The sequence below is a fragment of the Hippoglossus stenolepis genome, chromosome 23 (assembly GCF_022539355.2).
Source record: "Hippoglossus stenolepis isolate QCI-W04-F060 chromosome 23, HSTE1.2, whole genome shotgun sequence".
NCBI lineage: Eukaryota > Metazoa > Chordata > Actinopteri > Pleuronectiformes > Pleuronectidae > Hippoglossus > Hippoglossus stenolepis.
The window spans coordinates 9106594-9129316 of record NC_061505.1 but is presented as its reverse complement, the minus strand read 5'-3'; the positions used below and the strand labels follow the sequence as shown (position 1 = coordinate 9129316).

Here is a 22723-nt window from a genome sequence, read left to right as displayed (position 1 = left end):
GATAAGCTTATTTAAAGAACATACTCAGCAGTCTAATAGTATGAAGCCCCCAGAAGGCCAATGCACATATAAATAACTAATAATATAATTAAGCAGTAAAAAGTAAATAAACAGAAAACCACAAAAAATATTTATGGGGGGGGTTCCTTGTCAGAGGAAAGCTTAAAGGGATAGTTCACCCTTCAAACTAAATAAAATTCACTTTTAAAAGGATTTTAAAATCTATACTCTAGATTATAAATCTAGTTGGTCTCACCTTGATATCCAAAATAGATTTTTATGTGTGGTGGATACATTTCAAAATCACGAATTAACATTACTTCCCAAAGAAAAACATTAAAATGTTCTATAAGTCATGATCAAATTTGTGAAATTATAAAAATCTGGGAACTTAATTTGTGTTAATCTTTTGAAAGTCGATGTAGGAAGCCATTTATGTTTATTGTTGGCATGTCATTATTTTGGTTAGATCACCTGCAGTATTATTTTTGGGCACTTGGTGGCGGTCATTAGATGCACAGGGCGTTATAGGTAGGGGCATCGATGACAGGAAATGTCAATAGTAAAGTCTCACTTTACTAAAACATTAATAATTTCTCAGTTTGATCTATTTAGAACATGTGCAATATTCTTTTCATCATTATTTCAGTATCATGTGCAATATCCTGTGTTACTTATCATTTCCACTTACTGACACTTGTGTAGTATTAGTTTCTGTCTCATGTAACTTATTTTATTTTTGTTTCCATTCATATTTACAAATAGGCCCTGGTTCTGCATTACTCAGTATACACTTTTTATTTCATTTTCACTTATTCTGTTTTATTATGCAATCTTGGAGCAAACTGGTTAAAGAATTTCCTCCAGGATTAATAGTCTCATCTTCCATTTAAATGGTTCATGTTTTCTGCTTCACTGTGGCAATATAAAATATTCCTTGTTTTTTGATATTTCTTTCTCCCCACGTTGCACCGACTCGTTTCTTGACACAAATGACTGCTTATCCGTATGTGGCTCATGGGATTTTAAACACTCATGGTACCTTGACTTTTTAATTCAGTCAAGCATTTAAACCCTTGTTTGACCTGATGTAAATTCAACATAAAAATAATAATTGTTGCATTAACTATTTTCAAGCATAAAAAAAGAAATCACAGCAGCCAATTGATGTTTGTCGTTTTTTTATTGTGGCAATACAAATACACAGTTTACTTAGATTTCTGGCTCTGTGCCTGTGCCTTCAGCACCTTGACGACGATCTTCTGCTCCTCAATCAGGAAAGCACGCTTGATCCTGAAATAAAGGCAAGAATGAATAAATGATTCATAATCATTAAAGTTCTTGTCACTAGCATTGTTCCAGTTTCTCAGAGAGGGTCAGGAGATGAAAAATCCATTTACCTGTCGCGGACACACTTGGCGCACATGGAGCCTCCGTAGGCCCGGCTGACGTGCTTCTTGGTCTTGGAGAGTCTCATCAGAACCTGAGGTCTAACAGCCCGAATCTGTGGGACAAAGAACACGGCCGCGATCAGAACACATTAGCGACAGTGGAAAAGTGTGATTGTTTGCACGCTGACAGACAACCAACTTCTGGGTTGTCTGTCAGTAGAAAAGTCAGCTGCTATGTTTATAACGTACTAATGAAGACATGAGCTCCGGGTAATATCCGGAGAATTGGCTACGGAGTTCACCCAGGGTTTCCCTTTCACACATGCACATCGCAGAAGGGGGTTTTCTGCACAGACACGTTTACAACAGCATCGAATCCTCCGTGTTCTTCAGACGAGAGATAGCTGCGGCTCTTTAATAACTCAAACTCTCGTGACATTTATCTGTGTGTTCTCCTGTATCTACGAAGATATGTTTTTTAAGTTTTTCATTTTTGCATCTGTTGGGTGTTAGGAGCGCCATCCACTTACACAGTGAAGGCAGCGGGGATCCCCTGCTGTGTTCACACATCGACTTCCCCTGGATTTCTACAAATATTATACTAGGAGGTCAGGCGGATAAAGTCTGTAGAAACTGCGGAGCGTCTCACTCAGACGTTTGCGCTCACACGTTCACCTCCTCAGGGGAAAATACAGAGGATCCTTGGAGTCCAGTGCATGTCTTAAAGTAGTATCTACTGATAACTAGTTTAGTGCGTTTGTGAGAACTGATGAGTCAACTTTACATTGTTCTTACAAAACTTAAAAGGAAAAGGAAATACAGGGATAGGAGGCAGGATTCAGTGTTTTGTCATCCATCACATACAATTACTGCCAACCTAAATTAGAGATTAGAAGTTGAGGTTTTGTATTTAAGAATTCAACTCTGGAGAACCACTAGAAGTTGGTCAGGTAGCTGTGGTCCATGAAGAGCAACCATCATGTCATATCTGACACTGATGTAGCCGAGGCAGGAGACCCACATGTATTAAAAAAGGTCCCAGCCCCCACACACACACACACACACACACTTAGAACAAGGACCCTGGGCCCAAATACGATGCTTGAACTTACTCCACGCAGTCTTCCTGGGCAGATGCCACATCCTGACTTGGGGGCCTTGCCGACCTTCTTGGTGTACAGGTACACGATGCGGTTACCTGGTGTCCGGGACCTGCGGGACAGGACGGTAACGATAGTTTACAGTCACAGTTTCAGCTTCACAGCCACACATCCACAGATTTCATTAAAAAGCTCACTCACAGTCTGGTTTTGTTGGAGGCGGTGTTGTAGGACAACCTACGGCGGTAAGTCAGGCGCTGCACCATTTTGAAGCTGTAAACAGACAAAACGCTCCCGGTTAGAAGTGGTACGTGATGCTAGGACGCTAGCTCTGCTAGCCATGCTACGAAGTCACCGCTACTAACCAAAGTATTACACCAATTCATTACATTGTTTGTTTTGTGCCACAGGAGCATTATTTAAAGCTTGAACTACACGTTAAATACGTCCATTATTGACGTAGTTGTGCACTACGGCCATTCTCCATCGCTCGGAGACTGGGGACGGCATGATTAAAAAAATACCCATAAAGCCCTCCATCTACTAAAATCACTACATCGTAGAGGACAGTGACGTTTCTCTTAGTGATATACAAACTTTTATTTGACACGTTTACTTCTAAATCGAAGGATTGCGGTGGATTTTCAGACTATAATCTTTGAGAGGTAAGCAGAAGCCGCCATACCTGCTGTCGCCGAAACCGGAAGAGGAAGGAGCTAGGCGTGTGTCACAGGTTAAAGTTCGCCCCGCGCAAGGACCGTCGCTGCCGCTAATTCTGCCCCCTGCTGGTGCTTTGGGTTCCTCCACCTCAACATACACGAGGTCAGTATGAAAACCTGTCGAGTGTAGAAACTTAATTAAATGCTTTTATTTTGTTGTAGTTTTCAGATTTGTATATTTGATGGAATGGAAAATTGTGATTTAAAATTTTGGGGGGGGCGTATTTTCAGTGGGGCAGCAAAACGCAACTAATTTATGGGTCGATTTACAAGGTTGCAGTCATTGTTTTGTTTTTCTAAAAAAGGAACTCGCACAGAATAGTATTATATTGTAATAGAGGACAACCATCTTAATTGTATTAACACTGCCCATTCATGAGATAATTGGAGGAGTCCTCCAGAACTGAATTTTACTCTCAAGTTTGTCCAGCAGGGGGAGGAAGTTTGCTATTTAGGTGAAATTTTCCAGTTTTATTCTAAAGGGGAGTAAATTAAGGCAGTTGTAATCTGACAGCCTCACAGGCATCAATTCATTCATTCATTCACATAATTTTTTTAAGTGAAATTGTGATGTTTAGTCAGTTAGGCCATTTTATTAACAGGACAGGTTACAGTGGGTGTCAACTATAGAATGATTTAGGATAAGATATCAATATAACTCCAACTAAAAGGTAGACTGGACTCTTTTTAAAAGTAATAAATTCACTTAATCTGACAAACATTTCTGAATAAAATCGAACTACAGACATGCATGTGGACTGTAAGTTTGAGAGAAGTAGTGGGAAGTAACATTCAATTTCAATCAGAAACAAGTGATTTGAATGAGATATTTCCCTAAAGACAAAAATGTGAACAATTTTGCAGGAATTGTTGCAATCATACAAAACACAGGAAATCTGTCTATCATGAACAATTTCTCGTGTTTTTATTGGCACACTTATTAGTGAATAGTGAGATTAGCACCTGGGAAGTTTAGGCGTAAAAAATAAGTCATTTCATTTTAATTGACTGTGAATCTGGAACCTTGTCTCATTCAAAACAAAAGGAATTTGTTTCTGTTTTGTCAGGATATCAGATTTAAATCATCCCACATTCAGCATTAGTGTTGTGTCACAAAAATCAAACCAACAGCCTCTTTCATGTGTTTTGTAACACAGGACAAGTCCTTGATGTTGCAATTGCAACACGTTTGGTTAGTTCATGACCTGCGTTGTAACACTCATCAGACAAATGGATGCCCCATTTAAAGCAACACTATGTCACTTTTACTAAGCAACAGCGCCCTCTGCTGCCAAAAATATTTTTTATGTAGAGGTAAAAAATACAGCCTGTCAAAAGACCTAGAAGTCATTAAAAACCAGCGTTTATCTCCAATATTCAGTGAGGAAACGTTTAAAATATGAATAATTCGAAATAGAGTTTGGTGGATTTGTTCCAGCTGCAGCTCTTCTGGTTCAGGAAGCCGGGGATCATGGGTAATATACACAGTGGGACTTACACAGTCAGAGCTCCGGTCAAAAGATTGATAGGATTTGTTATTTCTCCAGATGAAAACCACTTTAACGCTCAGACACGAAGCCGAACAACATTCATCACCACTTGTGGCTGCAGAGGGTGCTGTTGCTCAGGAAAAAAATAAATAGTGTAGCTTTCAATACAAGAAAGTGTCAGGAATTATTTTAGAGACAGTGTTGTCTGAGGGGGTGAGTGGCTCTTTTTTTACATGTCCCAGCAGAGGAAGCATAGGCGTCATCTATAATGCGGCTTATACAACAATGGCCGCCCTCCATGTTGTGTTGTTGTAGTGTTTCCTGCCTGACAAGTCAAACTGTCCAACATGGAAAAAAACCTGTTCAGACTTAATGACTGAGTCCCACCTTTTTCTACAGGCGAGGAAACGTATTTTAAACACAACTCATGAGTCGTCCAGCAGATGGCAGGTTGCAGGACGGCACAGTGAGTATAATGAAGTTCTCAATCTCTGGGTTGTCATGTAAATCTCATCATACTGCACGGAACATACCTTCTTCTCCTGTACCTGTGCAAATGAAAATAAACATCTATCTATCTATCTATCTATCTATCTATCTATCTATCTATCTATCTATCTATCTACATACATCTAGCATGTGCAACCCTCTGCACAGTGCTATCATTACACGAGCCAATAGATCCTCTCTCTGATATAGCTGAAAGGAATATTTTTTAACTGAATGAACCTCCCTAATACAAATATTTATTTTGATTTACAAAATCTTGTTCATTATCCAAATTTCACCAGTTTGTATATTAGCACACTTCGCATGCCTTATTTCTGCCTTATTTCTTGCGAAGTTCACCAAAATGTGTCTGGAAGTAACCAGGCAGAGCTCCCTTCACACATCTAAGTGAATACTCAGGCACATAGAGGGTTAATACGTCCTCGAAAGTATTTAGGAACGAGGCATTTATTGCTTAAAAAGTGATGATTAGGTTCATCATCACAAGCATTCCCTTAAATCCTTTTGAAAAGTAATTTTTTCCAATATCTTTTAAATGATCTTAGCTGGGTTTTTCCTCAACGCAATTTTCAAATGACCATTACTAAGCTAAAGAGCGGGAAAAGCATCTGTGCCTTTTGAACAGTTTTTTGTAAAAGAAACAGTTCATGCTGACATCTCCAGGCACTGGAAAAACTGCAGCGTCCAAACGTCTCTAAAAATAAGTGAAACTTCCCTGAATGTGTCCGTCATCAAAGAGGTGCTGTGTCACGAAGCTCCGTTAACAGATGGTCAGCTTGGCGTCCTGTTTGTTGCAAGTGTTTGGCAAAAGCAAAGTTCAGTGACAACACGAGGCTCTGTACAGTGTGTCTCCACATTTCATCTTTTCTAATGGAAGACACTACCTGTCTGGCTTGTGCTTCACTTAGTCTGAACTCTTCATGGGCTGCATTCGGTTTTCACATGTAATTATTTTACACAGTTTCTTTTTTTATTGTTTCATGATCAACACTAACAGAACAAACCACTTAATGATGTTTGACATGTCATTATTTAAAGCTATATAAATATATACATATCTTTACAAATATTTTATTTAAGGGACACCTGGACTCAAATTTACATCTATATTTAAGACCTTTTTAGAAAAAGAGTACTGCACAGTTAAATCACCTTATTTATCCTTCTATATATAATTTAAATGACCCTCAGCTCCTCATACACAGAAAGTCATTTTTTTGATTGGAAACTTTTATTTTTTTCATTACCGGTGACCTCTACAGGTTGAAGCTAGTTCTACACGATCTGGTAAGGGATTGATTTGATTAAATCCAGATGTGATGTGACCTGGGATTAACCCGTTGTACACGAGAGGTCTCCGACAAAGGGTGTCAAGGAGATTCGCGCCAACTCCGGGGCACACTGAGGTACACGCGCGCACAAATAATTAGTAGCGCCCGCAGGCACTAACTAATTTCCATGTTAATCCAAGAAATTCATGATTCTTAGATAATCTTAGAGGATTTTTGTCTTTAAATTTTGAGGAAGCCCTACGTCGCCTCCCCACTCCGTCAATCCTGACTAGTCAAAGATGAACCACATCACCTTAAGTGCACTTGGTTATGCAAGCCTCCCCACCCTCCCCACCCCAAACCCCCACCCCTCCATATCTCCTTGGGCCTTCTGTGTAATCTGCTGAGATTTAAACCTGCTGCTCCTGTTTAATAAATCCACTGCGATTAAAATAGGATTACAGCTCTGCTTTCGCCTTCCTAATGACATCAGAGCATGAAACATTTTTCCACTTTTTTTTTTCCATTCGTCTGGGTTTTTTTTTTTTTTTCTCAAACTCACTCGTTCACTCGCCCCCTTCAACTAAACAGAAGGGCGGTGGTGATTTTCAACTTCTTTCCCTCCCCTGCTTCCAAAAACTCATCCATGCAGCCCAGCAGGTCGGCCCATCTGTGGGACTGTCGACGGGAGGATTAACCTCATAATGCAGCACACATCCTGTATCAATGCCGTCCTTCTTCACATCAGACTTCTCAATGACCGATGGCGGCCAAAGAAAATATGCTGCAGCGTCTGGTCGTTGTTAGATCGAATCTTGAAAACCTTGGTGCAAAATCGAATCTGTACTTTTTGGCTTTGTCTCATGGATGCAAAGCCGTGAAATATTGAGTAACAGCCTCCAGAGGTCATAAGGACAAACCGCACATGTTGTCCTGCCTGCTTTTAGTCATGTGAAGGAAAGGATGGAGCGAGCAGATCAATAAGACTCCTCTGTCCTGTTTGTCCTTCCGTAGCATCGTCCTGTCCTGCGATGGTTAAATGTTGTATGGTCACAGAGGGCAAAGATTGATTGGATTTTTTACTTGTTTACTTGGGCTAAGCTCATGACCCCAGCAGAGAAATCTTTTTAAGATAATGTATTCTACTTTAATACTGTAGCTTAACAGCTTTCAGCCAAACGTAAAAAGTTGGACGTGAAGTGTTTGATTCTGCAGCTTCTACGGAACTTCCAGTGTTTGCTGATGATGTAAAAGGCTCATGACGGCGATCACGTTTTGAGTTAGAAGTCTCACCTCAGACAAAATACACTAGTACCTCCTCCCTGCAATGGTTTACGGTCTAGTTCAGCAGTGACTGTCTGTAAACATGTGAGCAGCTGATGGATACATCTTTTTGTTGCAGTTCATTGTTGAGACTAAGGGGATTAAATGGTTGTATGCAGTTCAAAATTTAGTATAAAGGTTCACGTTTGGTATTAGGAGACCACTGTTTCATTTGTAATTAACATGATCAATCAGAAATGCAAACGTAGCACAGAGGTTAATCCTACTATTATGTCTCGGAGACTTGAACTGCGGTTCACATTTTATGATTAAAAATACATATAGTGGATTGATTTTCTATGCTGGTAGTGTGCCTCTATAGCGGTGGCATGACTGAAATATCTACCCAACTGGCCTATTTACCCATCTATCCAACTACTGGATGCATTTCAACTCAATTTTGTACAGACATTTGTGATCATTTTCAGACATGAGCTCCAATAAAGGTCCAGACCCAATCTTCTGGACTTTGTCCTTCACATATGAAGAACGCGGCAGGAGATTGTCGGCGTCAGACACTTTCACAACAACAGGAAATGTTCGAAACATGGGTAGATAATACAGGAGGCAGGACATAAAAATAAAAAAATCACATGTTTTTGTTTATAGCACATCGACAGCTTCAGACCTCCAGCAGCTCTCGAACCTTGTGGTCTTTCTATGCTGACATCTCTGTCAGCGTGTTCTACATGTATGCCAACTTCTTTAATTCCCTAGATATGGACTCATTCCTGCTCTATTCTCATATGGGCTCACTCAGACATTTCACCAGGGGGCAGATACCCTGACTTTTTTTATATGGCGCCAATCTATACGTGCAATAGCTTATTTGGTTCCTGACCCAATACCTGCAAATTTAATTACATTATAATCAGTATTTATTGCTAATTATCACATTTTAGCATGCTAACATACTAAACAAAGATTGTGACCATGTTAAACATCATTATGTTACGTTAAAGCATACTGAGACTCTTGCAAAGCTGTAGAAAAAACGAAGATCATATTCTTTGGGAGGAATGTGCTGAAATGTTTAAATTTTACGAATATATATAAATACAGACATTTCCTCACCAAAATTAAATATAGGCAGAGTAGAGAGAACAATAAGTAAATGTATTATGTGCTACAGGAAATCCAACAATTACAAAACACGATCAGTAGAACCATGCAATTGCAAATGTATTCAGTGATGACAAATGTGAATTAGTTTGAAAATGCTGGCTGCACTACACTGTATAAATGTTTACTTGGACCACCAGTGAAAGCAGGGTCTTACTGATCAGTGGATCATCATAATCATTAATTTCTTTAAGAGCTACTAATGCTGCTAAAATGATTATTCCCACCCTCCGCCTGTTTTTTAGCTGAAATGGTCTCCCCATGTTATCTTTGAACAGTCTTGCTATTGTGTTAGTACTCAGGCCATTTGCCTTTAAGAGTAAAATTAACTCGGCCTCATTGATTCACTATTTACAATCCGAGCATCCCATTGGTGCCTGTGCACAGTTTGTTTTGCTGACTGCATTTTCCTAAGGGGCAGGTGGTCTATCCAAGCCTCTTTGTGGAGACCTGTGATGGTGGGGGGTTGCTAATATGAGGGTTTCAACATCTAATCCACAGCAAGTCTCTTAGAAAAGACTCTTATCCCAGGGCTCTCCACTTTCACTGCTTCCCTCATCTAAGCGTCAGTAAAATGTCCTTGTTTAATAGAAATAATTCAATACACTGCTTCAGTCAATTGTCCTTTCCTCTCCACCGGAAAAAACTTGCTTGGTTATCATCACCCTGTCTATCCCCCGCTGCCCCCTGCCCCATTGCTGACAAATCCATTCAACTATGTGGGGCACAAAGGCTCGGATTTAGCTGTCGGGCCAAAGCGAGGGTGGGCCGGGTGGGGGGCAGGGCCAGCATGGAAATTTCTGTTGTTTTTGTCAGAGCACAGATTTCAGACAAATCAAAACAATTGCCGCCATCACCCCCTCCAAACCCCCTTCCTCCCCACCACAACCCACCTGACCGGTGACAAGTCATCACTTTTATGCTGGAAACGTTGCCAGATGGGGGCGGCCCGTGCGGGTGGCGTGCAGCGGAGGCTTGCGTATGCACTGGGGGGGCCATTGTTGAAAAAGAGCTGACGGCCTGGATGGGATCTCATTTGATAGGCAAAAATATTGACAGATCTAAGTCGAAGAGCCGGGTTCACGGGCACTTTTTGTGACGATGATGTTTACAGATCAGATACATGTGCTCATGCAGCTAATTATATCAACACGAACCAATCTGATATTGTGACAGTGTGTGTGTGTGTGAAGAAGAGTCAATATTCAAACAAACTTTTTGATTCACTATCTGCAGACAGGTTTATGACACAGGGTCGACATACAGATAATTGGGCTTAATCCCAAATTAGATTTTATCTTTTCATATTGTGTCATCCTCACTCTTTGAAGTCAAAATGTAATTTCCTCAAACTTTAAAGCTAAGGGTACTCCGGTGATTTTTAATATTGGGTATGTATTAAGTTGGGGTAGTCACAAATGACATAAATTAAATTTAAAATGTCAATATTAAAGCAGCAGCAGCCGAGATATCTTGCACATCTTTTAACTGTAGATAATTCTGGATCCTACATTTCCCATAATGCATCTTAGTAATGCTCCCTTTAATTGGAACTGGAGAGCATGCGGTTTTCGATGTGAGAAGTCCCACAATTCAAGGCCTGCATCCTTCATCGGCTGCATTCGTAGACTGATTGCCGAGTGGATCCTTCCCGGCCCAACATATCCCATGATTCATTGCTCTTTAGTGACGAACAGCTGACTGGCTAATTGGCTAACTGGCTAGCAGTGTGTTTTTCTTTTGTCCCGGAAGTTATAGTAGAAGCTGCGGGTAAAGCATGTTGTGTTACCTTGAATAAAATTGGAAATTTCTTTCAGTGTGAACATGATTGGAAACATTTTGGATAATATCACTGCATTAGTCAACCAAACATGTAACAAAGGTCTTTAAAAGTTTTTAGACATTTTAAAGAAGAATTCTTACATATTATATCTTTAACTTACCATCCAGCAAAATATGAACTTCCATGGCCTCTGAAAATGTCAACAAACACGTCACAGGTCATGAATATCCCAACAGAGGGGCGTTCATGTGGACTCTTCTCATATTAGACCCCTCCTGTGCTCTGAATTTAACCTTAACCCTTCATTAAAACCCCACTTCTCAAGTTTATATGTTGAATCTCAGTTTGAAAAACTCTCTCCAAACCACAAAGGACGTTACACGACACCTTTCACGGGTTGGAAAAATACTCCTTCTGAAAAGTAAACTGAACTTTGTATGTGAAATTTACTTAATGCTCTTTAATTCTTCAAAATGACAGATGGGTGGTGGCGAAAAACCCTGCTGCTCAGTCCAGTCTTATCAAACCCCAGCCATCTGATCGATGCAACCTACTTATGTGTTCATTCACCACTCAGATCCTCTTTATAATCAGCTTGACAGTCGCCACCAGCTTGTTCTTGTGGAAAAAAACTTGGGCCTGGCTGGTGAGGAAGCCCAGTGGCAATAGCTCCAGTGTGAAAACCAGTGCATTATGGATGTAGCGAGGGAATCGATCTCAATCACTTTGAACAGAATTAATAGTCGTCTGGACATTTGGGTGCGAGCGCATTCCACTCGGGGCCACTTTGGGCTGGTGATAGGGAAACGGGATTGACTTTACTCTATGAAGGTTAAGTCTTCATGGGTTATTTTGACATTAGATAAATGAGAATTCGCTTTGTCGGAAAGAGTTAAGATGAGGAGACCCTCGCAAAACCACAACAACAGCAGTTTTCCTCCTATTTCTAGTGTGAAGGCTAAAATAAGCTAACCAGCTGCTGGTTGTAGCCTTATATACATAATATGTAACAGTGTAAACAATCTTCTTATCTAATAAACTGTAAAGCATATTCCCCAAAATATCAAAATACTACTTAAAGCAACATTTTGCTGTGATGGAAGCTTTCACATCTAATGTAATGCATGATGTATTTATATTACCTCATCAACTATTAAAAGGCATTTGGACAGAACATTTTCTTATGGCTACCAAGAACTACCAAATCAGCTAATTTTGCACAATCAACAAAACGTCTGACTATTGACAATCTTAGGTAACTCAAACTAATGCTCTGCTCCCTGTTAGGTAACAAGAGGCAGCTACTGTGGAGAGCAGAGCAGAGAGGGGGCAATCAATGAGGTCAGTGAATCATGATTTATCATACAGCACCAGGACATTAGTGTCACACATACTTTGTCACACTGTGTAGAGTTGCATTTCTGCGTCTCCCCAGCAGGGTTTGACCCGCCGACTAATGCTAAGTTGTTGGGGGAAGCCTGGGTATTGGTGAAAAAATTAAGCAAACTGGCACATAAAGAATGCACGACTCTTTCCATTGGTACTAAGTAATGCCAAAAACCTGGTTCAAATATTGGCGAATTTGTTTAGTTGCTTTCTTGCTATGATTTAGAGAAGAGGATTGACACCACTATCATGGCTGTGTAGTAAACATCGAACTACACCTAGGAGCTGTTAGCCTATAGCGTAGCTTTGAGTTAGCTAGTTAGTTGTATCTGTGCTCTATAGCTCTGTGATTTTCAAATTGCTTTTAAATTGTTTGTCTGCTCACTCCCTATGAGGCTTTTTTTTAATTTTGAGGAAAACATATGTCCAGGTCCAGGAACTCAAAGTGGTTTGAAAAATGTAAAAGGCCTTTAACTAAATGGGCTTGAATCATTATAATACACCAACGTCATCAGGGTAAACTGACACAGAGACAAAGTCATTTCAGTCACTACAGGTGTGCAGGGTGAAAATATGCAATATTGTACCTGGCCTCTAGGGGGATTTTACAATAAATACAATATAGTAAATAGAAGAGACAAGGTCCTCCCACATTTAAGGTTTTTCCTTGGCCTCTAGGGGCATGACACAACAAAATGGAGGAAGTCCCCCTACTGGCTGTCAAGAACACCATTGTTGTTAACCCTTTAATACACAACAAGGGTCAAAAGTGACCCGTATTCATTTCCTATGTTATTTCATGCATGGTATAGTTTCTTTACTATATCTTTGAAATAAATATATTCTATCATTGAATATTCAAGGTATTCACTAAATATCTTGTTTTACATTCCCACAAATCATTGTTTATTTCTCCTTTATTACTTATCAACAAACATCAATTTTGTACTTCTACATCAATTCTACACGCGTGGGGCAAAAATGACCCATCCAGTATGTATTCACTAAGGAACACCTGCCATACATTTGACACAGCTGCTTTTGCACATCTGATGCATGTTAGTCTTATTTTACAATACATTAGTGAGAAAGAGAAGTATGTACAATACTTAGCTGTTGATGTATTCTTTTCTGGCTAGCTAACCATAGCTATAGATCAATAAAATAAAACTCGAAATAGAACAGCATATACTAAATAGACTGAATGATGTGTGTTTGAAAATATTCTTGTGCTTTTGATTTCCTTTATCCAGAGTGTTAGTAGGGCTGGTCGCAATCATTCCAGATTTACGGCTGAAATGGTCATAAAGATGCTGCAGGATGATGAGGAGGCAATTCTTGGTCTTGATTCTGAGTCTAAATTCTCTTATGCTAATGACCTAGACAAAACCACTTCGAGTGCCTGAACCTGGATTCTTCATACATAAGTTTTTTACATTTGATTCCCTTCCATGTGCACCAGGGGTTTGAGGGACACCAGAAGCCACCTCTCTTTGCTTTAACATTGTTTCATTGTTTGCTTTTCAACCATTGTTTTTTTGTTTTCATTTTCAACTTGTAAAGCACCTTGTGTTTTGAAAGGTGCCATACAAAGTTCACTCTTCTATTCTTCTCCTTATTATTATTATATAGTTCACAATAGTATACAATATGATATAACAATTGTATGCAACTAAACTTTAATATATAGAATCCAATCTTACAAAGTGGTGTGTGTGTGTGTGTGTGTGTGTGTGTGTGTGTGTGTGTGTGTGTGTGTGTGTGTGTGTGTGTGTGTGTGTGTGTGTGTGTGTGTGTGTGTGTGTGTGTGTGTGTGTGTGTGTATTTTGGTGGAGCAGCACGTTGCAGGGTGATCTTTGAGAAATGGATCCACCTCCGTGCAATGCATAACCTTGAAATGACCCGAGCTCTTCTCACATGCACCAGCTGCTGAGCTGTAACACGTCCACCTGTTCCGTCACCAGAGGAATAATCCTAATAATAATAATAATAAATAAATAGTTCCTTTGCTGTGTAACCACGGCAACTCCTCCCTCAATACGCACCGTCACCAAAGCCCCCGCCGCGTGAACGGAGCATGGGAGGATGCGCCTTCTGCAGCTCACCTGGCTTCATGCACACAGCAGCCGCTTCACGTGCTGAGCGCAGCCCGGTGACATATTGTGCTACACGGTGATTTATTTTATTTTGTAATGCTCTCTCATCCGACCCGGGAGGGATGCTGCTGCTGCTGCTGCTGTGAGGAGGCACAGAGGTGAGCGCAGTTTTCTCCTCTCCCCTCCTCTTCCAAAGCTCCTCCTCTGTCGTCGGAGAGCGGTCACAATTTTTTTTGATTTGCTCAATGAGAGCAAGAGGGCACCGGAGAGGAGAGCGGATTTCAACGTGCTGCCGTGCCGGAGCATCCTGCTTTTCCTCGCCTCTGTCAAAGGTAAGGCAATGACCGCGGCGCGTCCAGCAGCCTGTCCGCGCATCATGGTCATGCGCCTCGCCGGGGGGGGGGGACTGATGCTGGGCTGCTGTGGTCGGGGATGATGATGATGGTGCTGATGGTGCTGATGGTGGTGCGCTGTTTGTTGTGTGCTGGTGCCGCTGCGTAAGGGCGCAGGCACCAGTGAAGGGCAGACAGGGAGGGTAGACAGAGTTGTGAGTGGAGCCGGAGGGGCCGTGCATCCGCGGGAAGTCGAAACAGGACTCGTGTTTTCTATCTGCTTTTACCTGAGCGGCGGCGGCGGCGTCGGCGTCACAGTGTTCTCCGTTTTCCACTGACTGCAGCCAAGTGGTGTCCGTGCACCGTCGGCCTTCACATTCCGTCCCAATTTCCCAGGTAAAAACAGGAGATTGCACATTTCGAATATCCGTCCGTGCGTCTTAATGGACAGAATATTTCTATCAGTTAAACCACCATCATCATCATCATCATCATCCTTATCTCTGACCAGGCAGCAAGTTTCTCTGCTATGTTTGTGTTTCGTGTGGTTTCAGTTTACTTGCACTGTAGTTAAAACACAAAATATAAAAGTATGGAGTTACCGTGAGTCTTTGTAATGACTGCAAATCTCACTTAGATCCTCTTTATTTATCATCAGATTTACAATGTTGATTGATTTTTCATTTCATGTGATATAGAGATTAACTTCAGCGTGCTGGGAGAATGATCCTTATTTGATTACTGTCAAAACCACGCATTAAATATGAATTTTAATCTGAGTATTCCACATGTAACTGGTCATTTTTTACTTTAATATTTGGATTAATCTACAACGATCTCTTCGGGCTGTGGTCAGGAGTAGATTATCCCTGATTTATACATTGTCATCTCTTCAACAGCGACGCTGATGATGGTATTAATTGATTTGGCTTTTGTTTGTTAAACTTTTACATTTGATGTATTTGAAGGAATATTGGAAATATTATTAAATTCTGTTAGTATTAAATTCAATTAATATTTGTCTCATTTAACTTTCCAGTGTTTAAAATAAACAGTGTCATCATATTTAAACCAGTATTCTAATTACTTTTGTACTCTGTTGACTTTATTTCCTAACTTAATAATTTCTCTTCTTCATTCTTTTGACATTTGCCAGCAGAGGCTAATATGAAGACATCATTTGGCAAACCAGACCCTGGAAAGCACCTACAATCTATTCAACTCATTCGAAACTGAAGACAACACCATGCTTTGTCTCCAGTAAAACCTGCTCCGCACCCTCTTCCTATCTAGCCACTGAGAGTGAGGACACTAAGAGCTGCATAGCCATGGGTTCAGATAAAGGCTGCATGGATACACAAGAGCGACGACCCATATTGGGTGCTGCCTGCAAGCGGCAGGGTCACCGGTGTCTGCGGAAAAAGCTGAGGCCCGTGCGAATCTTGGGGTTCATGTTCAGCCTTGTGGCCTTAAGTGCTCTCTCCTTCAGTGCCTTGACCAGGAGCTCAGGTGGTCTCAGTGAGCCGGCGCTCCCCCAGGAGAGTCTCCACCAGTCGGCCCCCCACAGAACTCTGCTGTTCACCCAACACCAGATGGACCCCAATGTGTCAGCAGACATACCAATAGCCATGCAATCTACAGCAAATAGCAACAAGAGCCAGGGGGATTACCCACCAGACGCTTTCACCCTTGAGGAGCGGCGCCAAGGGGCGGTGGCCTTCCACATGTTTGGCATGATCTACATGTTCATTGCCTTAGCCATAGTGTGTGACGAGTTTTTCGTCCCGGCGCTCACAGTCATCACCGAGAAGCTGACCATTTCGGATGACGTGGCAGGCGCCACCTTCATGGCGGCGGGCGGCTCAGCCCCAGAACTCTTCACCTCCATCATCGGCGTCTTCATCTCACACAGCAACGTGGGCATCGGGACCATCGTGGGCTCGGCCGTCTTCAATATTCTCTTTGTCATTGGGATGTGCGCCATCTTCTCCAAGGAGATCCTCAACTTGACATGGTGGCCGCTCTTCCGCGACGTCTCCTTCTACATCCTGGATCTGATCTTGCTCATCATCTTCTTCCTGGATAACATCATCTCCATGTGGGAAAGTATCACGCTGCTCTCGGGCTACGCCGCCTACGTGATCTTCATGAAGTTCAACAGCAGTATGGAGGGCTTCGTCAAACGTTGCATGAACAACAATCAAGTGGTAGAAGTAGCGGTGCAGCCCAAGGTGAGTTGGCTTCTTGATCCGTATTATTATCATTAATGTTTATTTCTCCCACCACCTTTCACCACCATCTCCTCTTACATATAATCATGTATAAATTGTCAGACTATGTGGAAGTTCCAGTAGGTGGGCAGGAGTGCGTTTAACTATTTTGGTTGAAGAAAATGACCTTAAATAGTCATAGTCACACTCATCCTTTTACACATTTCATGAAGCCAATGTGTTCGTCAGACTTGCTTTGATACGTGTTTCAGTTGAGCCAAAAGTGAAAATGAACCCAGTTTGTTAGTGGAGTTAGTTGTTTTTCAACTCCACACTTTTTTCCTCTCCGCAACCAAATTACCATTCTCAAAGGAAATCCTCACAGATCTCCTGCTCCTGACCATTTATTGTGCGACAGCTGACACCAAACATATGGTTTATGACACTGGCTCATGTGATATATGTTCCTCACATTAGCATGAGGAAAATAAGAGAAATTCCAACTTGCTTTCAACAGCTAAACCGACCATTGTGCGTTAATATGGCTGGAGCAGCGCTGGCATACAGTATTCCTCTGTGGGATTAATAAAACACAGTCAAATGTGTAATTCTGGGTTAAGCTCTACAAATTGTGTCCCAGTCTGACAAACAAATCCCTTGGGAAGTCTCAGGAGCTATTGTTTTCCCCCAGTTAAAGATTTCCCACATAAACACTGTATTGAAATTGTTGTGTAAACATGTAAACCACATGAAGCTTGATGAGGTGAACCACACATAGTAAACAGGTTCAGGTTTGCTGCGATTGTCTCGTTTGTCCCGTGCTCTCCTCCATGTTTATTCTCTTCAGGCTATTTACAGACAGTCAGTGCGGTAATTTACTTAAAAATAAACATCTAACAGTCAGACAGCAGAAATTGTTGCATTACTTCACATAACATTCGCCCCCTCAATGACACTTGAGGGCAAAAGACGCTGCAGTGCAATTTGATACCGGTGTAGAGATTATCCGGACGGATTTAGATTTCTTTGTGACATGAGATGGAAATGAAATTTAGAGAAAGTTATATTGTAAAGCCTTCATTAAACCAGGATTTATTCTAGGTACATAAAGGATATCTAAACGCCAGGTTGCACAATGTGGAGAGAAACTCTGGAAGAAACCAACGCCGCCATTTGCTCTTCAGCGTGTTCACCAAAAATGCTAAAAATAATAACGCACTCTCTTCTTTTTAAAGAGCAGTTGTTTTTCTCTCTGTCCTATTTGTGCTGCATTACTTTGATTCAGAGACGAATGAGAAGTGAGGTTCACAGGCTGAGTGCCAGAGAAAGACTGAGGTGACCTTGAGGTGCAATGGATTCTGGGTACTTTGGCCAAGAGAGAGGTGTGCGTTTCTGTGTGTGTGTGGAAAGACAAACTTTGACAGTTCAATCGATCAGATCCTGCCATCATGTCTCATATCCCACATTGCTTAGAGCACATTTAGATTCTCCTCTCTCATGCATTGTGGGTAACAATCCCTCGGCCGCACCCCTGAGCCGCCTGCTTTGAAAACGCATACAACATCAAATGATTTCACCAGGTACAGACTTCCTGTTAACCTCCTTTTTAGTTTCAGGGTCTACAGGGTTAATGAAACCAGAAAGGCACAAATATTATTAGAATATGATCATCTAAACACCCTTTCTTAATCAAGCTCTGACGCTTTGGGGACGGAAGAGTGTTATTTTGAGATTTAATTGGCAATTTCGCAGGCATGTGCGTGTTTCATACATGAGCAGAGGAAAGTAAGACGAGAGGGCAAGGACAAGGATAAGCGAGAGATTTTCCTGCAAAATCTCGGAGCTGCTTTGTCTCTCTGTGTTTTCAGGTGGCAGTCACAACTATTATTTATAGAGAACGTTTCGAAACACGGGTTGCCTGTGTTACACGAGTTCCACAGCAGAGGCCTGGTCGCCTTCAGTGGCAAGTCGAGCTTTTTGCAGCCGTGACTCCCCGCCGGAGTATCTAAAGCAGCGATCAGCCTCATAGGGAGTGAGCAGATCAGATATTGGCAGGAGTCACCATTCAAGGCTTTAAATACAAGCAGTCAAGTCTTAAAATCTAAATCCAAAACTCACAGGTAGCCAGTGAAGCAAGGATTGTCGTGATGCGCTCGCTAGAAGCCTCGCAGCAGCGTTCGGAACGGCCGTACTCCCTCCATGTTTTGATGAACCGAGAGCAGCTTTTCTATAAGTTAATAATTTGAGCGTCTCTCTCAGTTGATGCTGTGCCCTTGAAATGAACACTTGATTAAAATGGGCTTCCCTGAGATTACTTTGTGCATTATGATATTGGGATGTCCCTGTTGTGTGTCACATTGCACAGGCAGTGAGCAAAAGAGGAGAGGTGGTGCTTTGTCGTCCGTGTGATGTTCTACATTTAGAAGTCACCGGTCAATTTTGTACCGTCTGCGTCCGCTGCCTGTTGTGTTGTTGCGTAACCGCCGCTGCTGTGTTCTCGTTCTCTGAAAGGTTTCTTTTGTGCAACTTATGTAAAAGTAAATGCCTTTGAAAATAACTCCATTGCTCCTAAAGTGTGAGAGCATTTTTTAAATGTATTTATTTATTTTTTGACGCCTAACATTATCAATAGAATACAAAGACATCTCACTTCTACACAGAGGATGCTGGCTTCTTCAAAGTCATTGTTAAATCAGCAGTTCAACGGTCAACCTCATCAATCAAAAATAAATCTGCAATAATCTCTCAATCCACTTAACACAACCGTGAGTGCTACATAATCCTGTGCATTTACGACTGACTTGGAATTACGGCAAAATTGCATAGTAGAGTTTATTTTCCCAACAAGGTTCGAGGTGTGATTAAATGTTTTAAATCTTGGCTGTAGCAAAACACCTGCATATTTGAAATCCTCATGAAATTTACTGTCAGCCAAACCATTAATGATGATGATAATGACAATTTGGGGAAAATAGACTGAAATAAACTTAGCTTGAACGTAAGACCATACTATATCATGATAATTAAATCAAATATTAGGTTTACTGCTTAATGCAACTGCCAACAAATTAAACCTTAATTAGTTGTTTGTTTGTTTTTTTGGCAACACTAACAAGCCTAAAACATAAAATTGACATTTTAAACTGAGTTTAATGAGTGCAAATGTATTATTCACTCCTCCTTTTGCTCAAGTTTGGTCTCCTCCAACCCTTCAGGAAATATGTCTCTTAGCTGCTGAATGTGTTTACTAGCTAGCCGTTAACTAAAGCCACTTTTTCCACTGGTTCTAACCACTAACTTTTTCGGAAATGGGAATGGCAACAATCTACATTCTCTCTCGGGTCAAATGACTCAGTAGACGTGGAATTTGATCGGCTCCTGTTCCGGCTCCGATCGGCAGTGATGGAAAAATTGCACCCGGGTGAAAGTGCTAATTTCTTTGTCTTTATTTTGGCATACTTGATTATTTTTTTTGATGTTATGACTCACATTGACCTTCCGGGCATTGGCGATTTATAACCTTGAAGTCTTCTGTCCCTTTTAGTTTCCACTTCTCAGGAAAAACGTGCAACAGCGTCTTTTTTCTTTGTATCACGTAAGATGCAACCCTGGTGAGACGGCGAAATACCAGCTCGTTCGTTAAATCTAACATGATGCACCGAGGGGAAACAAACGAAAGGCAAACTCTTCCCCTGGTAATGGGAAAATAGTTAATTGCCTCTTTTTAGTGGCAATACCCACATTTAAAAAACCTGCGCTGTGAAAGAGAAATAAGGTTGTCTGGCCAAAGGCAGAGTACAGTTGGTTTTAATAGCTTTTAAAAAACAAATGCCTGTTACATCAGTGCACAACAGTGCAATTTCTTTCTGTTAGAAGTTTCTTAAAAAGTGATTGGGCTGAATATGCTTAAAAGTTGTCTATAGTAGAGTGCTAATTCTAACAAAGTAGGTTTGTTTCAAAGAGCATTTCAAATACATACATTCATTTTACCCACTGAGGATATACAAATGTTGCTTAAACTTCGACTACATAACTTAAAAGGTGAAGAGAAATCAAAGTATAACACAAAAATCTGACCTCAGCTCAATAATTCAGTTTCATATACAGTGATAGGATCTTGTAATCCTGTTTCACTTCACTTGATCCTCGTGCATGATGTGATTTCATCTGGTTATCAGTGACCGAAGCAAATGTTGATGGAAGTATTTATCTATTAATTATGGCCTGATTGGTGGTTAATACCTTTGTTTACCTAATGAGTGCTTAGCTGCTGGTTAATCTTAAAACAAGGGCACTCGTCCTCAGCCCAGAGAGTTAGGACGCCACCTCTGCAATCGTGACTCTAATGAGTCACGGCCCTGTAATCTGTGGCAGTCATCCACGTTTATTCCGTTTAAAATCATAATGTTCTTTTTAAAATCAATTTAAATCCATTTACAAGACCAAAATGACAAAGCATATACAGGTTTAGGGGAAATGGTGTCACTTTAAACTAGTAATTTCCGATAATAAGGCTTCAAAAGTGGTGTATCCCCAGATAGCATAGATGTAGGCCACTTCAGGCAATGATGCAGCACTTCTGACCTTCTTGTGGCCTGGACAAAATGGATGAAAACCTAAAGTTGTCCACTTGTAAAATAGCAAATGTGGCCTAAATATCCCCAAACAAACGTGGGCCTTTTTTTTATAGCAAACATGCAGTGTTCTAGGCAAGTTGTAATCTGGATGTGAAGCTAAAGTAACCCATGTGGTAAATATGGCTAATATGGTCCAAATAGCACAAGACAAATTTAAGCCACCTTTGGGTGACATGTGGTATTGCTATGGCTTCCTTTGCCCCAGATCCGGCAAACGGGAGGGTACCGCTCAAGTGCCATCATGCCACGTGGTATGTGGGCCAGATGTGGGCCAAATCTGGGCCAAAACAATTATGCTATGTGGGTCTGGAAAAAAGTAACATTAACACATCGCAGTATGATTTAATCCAATACAATTCTCCTGCAAAATACAAACGTTTTTTTGTTGTTTGCTTGCAGTAAATGTATCGTGCTTCCACAAGTCAGCCCCCTCTGCGTTAATGCCAAAGGGGGAGTTGAATGTCAGCCATCTTGGCCCTGCAGCGGTTCGTAGGTCAAAGACGGCCTCACTATATAATATTGCTGCCTTTAATTGTTGCACGTTCCGTTACAGTTAAGCCTCTTAGTCTAGTTGTGTGGTCGGTGACTTAACGGGACCGAGTCGACTCACGCTCTGTGCACAAAGGTCTGATTACTGAGCACTGGGTCACTCTGCGTGTGTACAGGGGCCGGAAAAGGTCACCCAACGCCCGATGCCCTACATGCCCCATCTGAATGCACGCATCTCACGCCCACGCACTCTGTGAATCCTCACTGTACACGCTGCAGAGGCACAGCTCAAGGTCACAGAGGAGCCACAAGCTCGAATGATCATGGCGGCACAAGATGGAGGAGTGCGAATATCTCTGATTCAAGCATTTTTCACTGGAGGAGCAACAGCTGCGTTTGTACTAGAGTTGGCTTTTGCATGCGGATGGTGTTCCACTGGAGCAGCCATTTGTCCAAACTCTTTCTTTCTGCATGCAAAAGGAATGGCCCAGTAAACCATGCCAATCAATGCTGACTTCTGCGCAAAAACTCCACAATGAAAGTAGTATTATTTTCCCATTCCAATCTGGACTTCTTTTCCTCACACACCTATTGTTACAGATTTTATCATTTCAAAACCTTGTGTATCTCTGAGAGAGGTCAGGTCTGACATGGCATGATGTCAGATTTATTAGGCGCTGCAGAGTAGGCTTACTCCGGCCGTACATGGCATTAGAAGGGTCTTTCATCATCTGCACACCCCCTCCTCAGGGCCACCTCACCAGGCCGGCCCGGGCTTATCTTGTTATCTTGTGGCCTCTCATTGTTTGGCTGATGGACTGACTGGCTGCTTTTGAAAATACGGGCTCAGACAGATCAGATTAG

General features: G+C 41.4%; 2 protein-coding genes across 11 annotated transcripts in view; one reads left to right on the top strand and one right to left on the bottom strand.

Moving 5' to 3' along the window:
• Positions 1 to 1164: 1164 nt before the first annotated feature.
• On the bottom strand, positions 1165 to 3260 carry rpl34 (ribosomal protein L34). The gene is made up of 5 exons (XM_035149653.1): positions 3177 to 3260; positions 2693 to 2764; positions 2504 to 2603; positions 1401 to 1504; positions 1165 to 1293 (listed from the first exon to the last, which is right to left on the bottom strand). Exons 2-5 carry the CDS (start codon positions 2755 to 2757, stop codon positions 1209 to 1211), a joined length of 354 nt encoding a protein of 117 aa, XP_035005544.1. The 5' UTR covers positions 2758 to 2764; positions 3177 to 3260; the 3' UTR covers positions 1165 to 1208.
• Positions 3261 to 14201: 10941 nt separating this feature from the next.
• LOC118103017 (sodium/potassium/calcium exchanger 2) overlaps positions 14202 to 22723 on the top strand; it is a 42919-nt gene continuing 34397 nt past the window's right edge. For 7 of the 10 annotated variants that reach the window (XM_035149671.2, XM_035149667.2, XM_035149670.2 and 4 more), the window contains exons 1-2: positions 14202 to 14523; positions 15683 to 16754. In XM_035149671.2, coding sequence (XP_035005562.1) covers positions 15852 to 16754 — 903 coding nt within the window. In that variant the 5' untranslated portion in view covers positions 14202 to 14523; positions 15683 to 15851. Of the gene's footprint in view, positions 14524 to 14613; positions 14920 to 15679; positions 16755 to 22723 lie in introns of those variants that run through there. The other 3 variants (XM_035149664.2, XM_035149663.2, XM_035149665.2) reach the window with 3 other exon arrangements.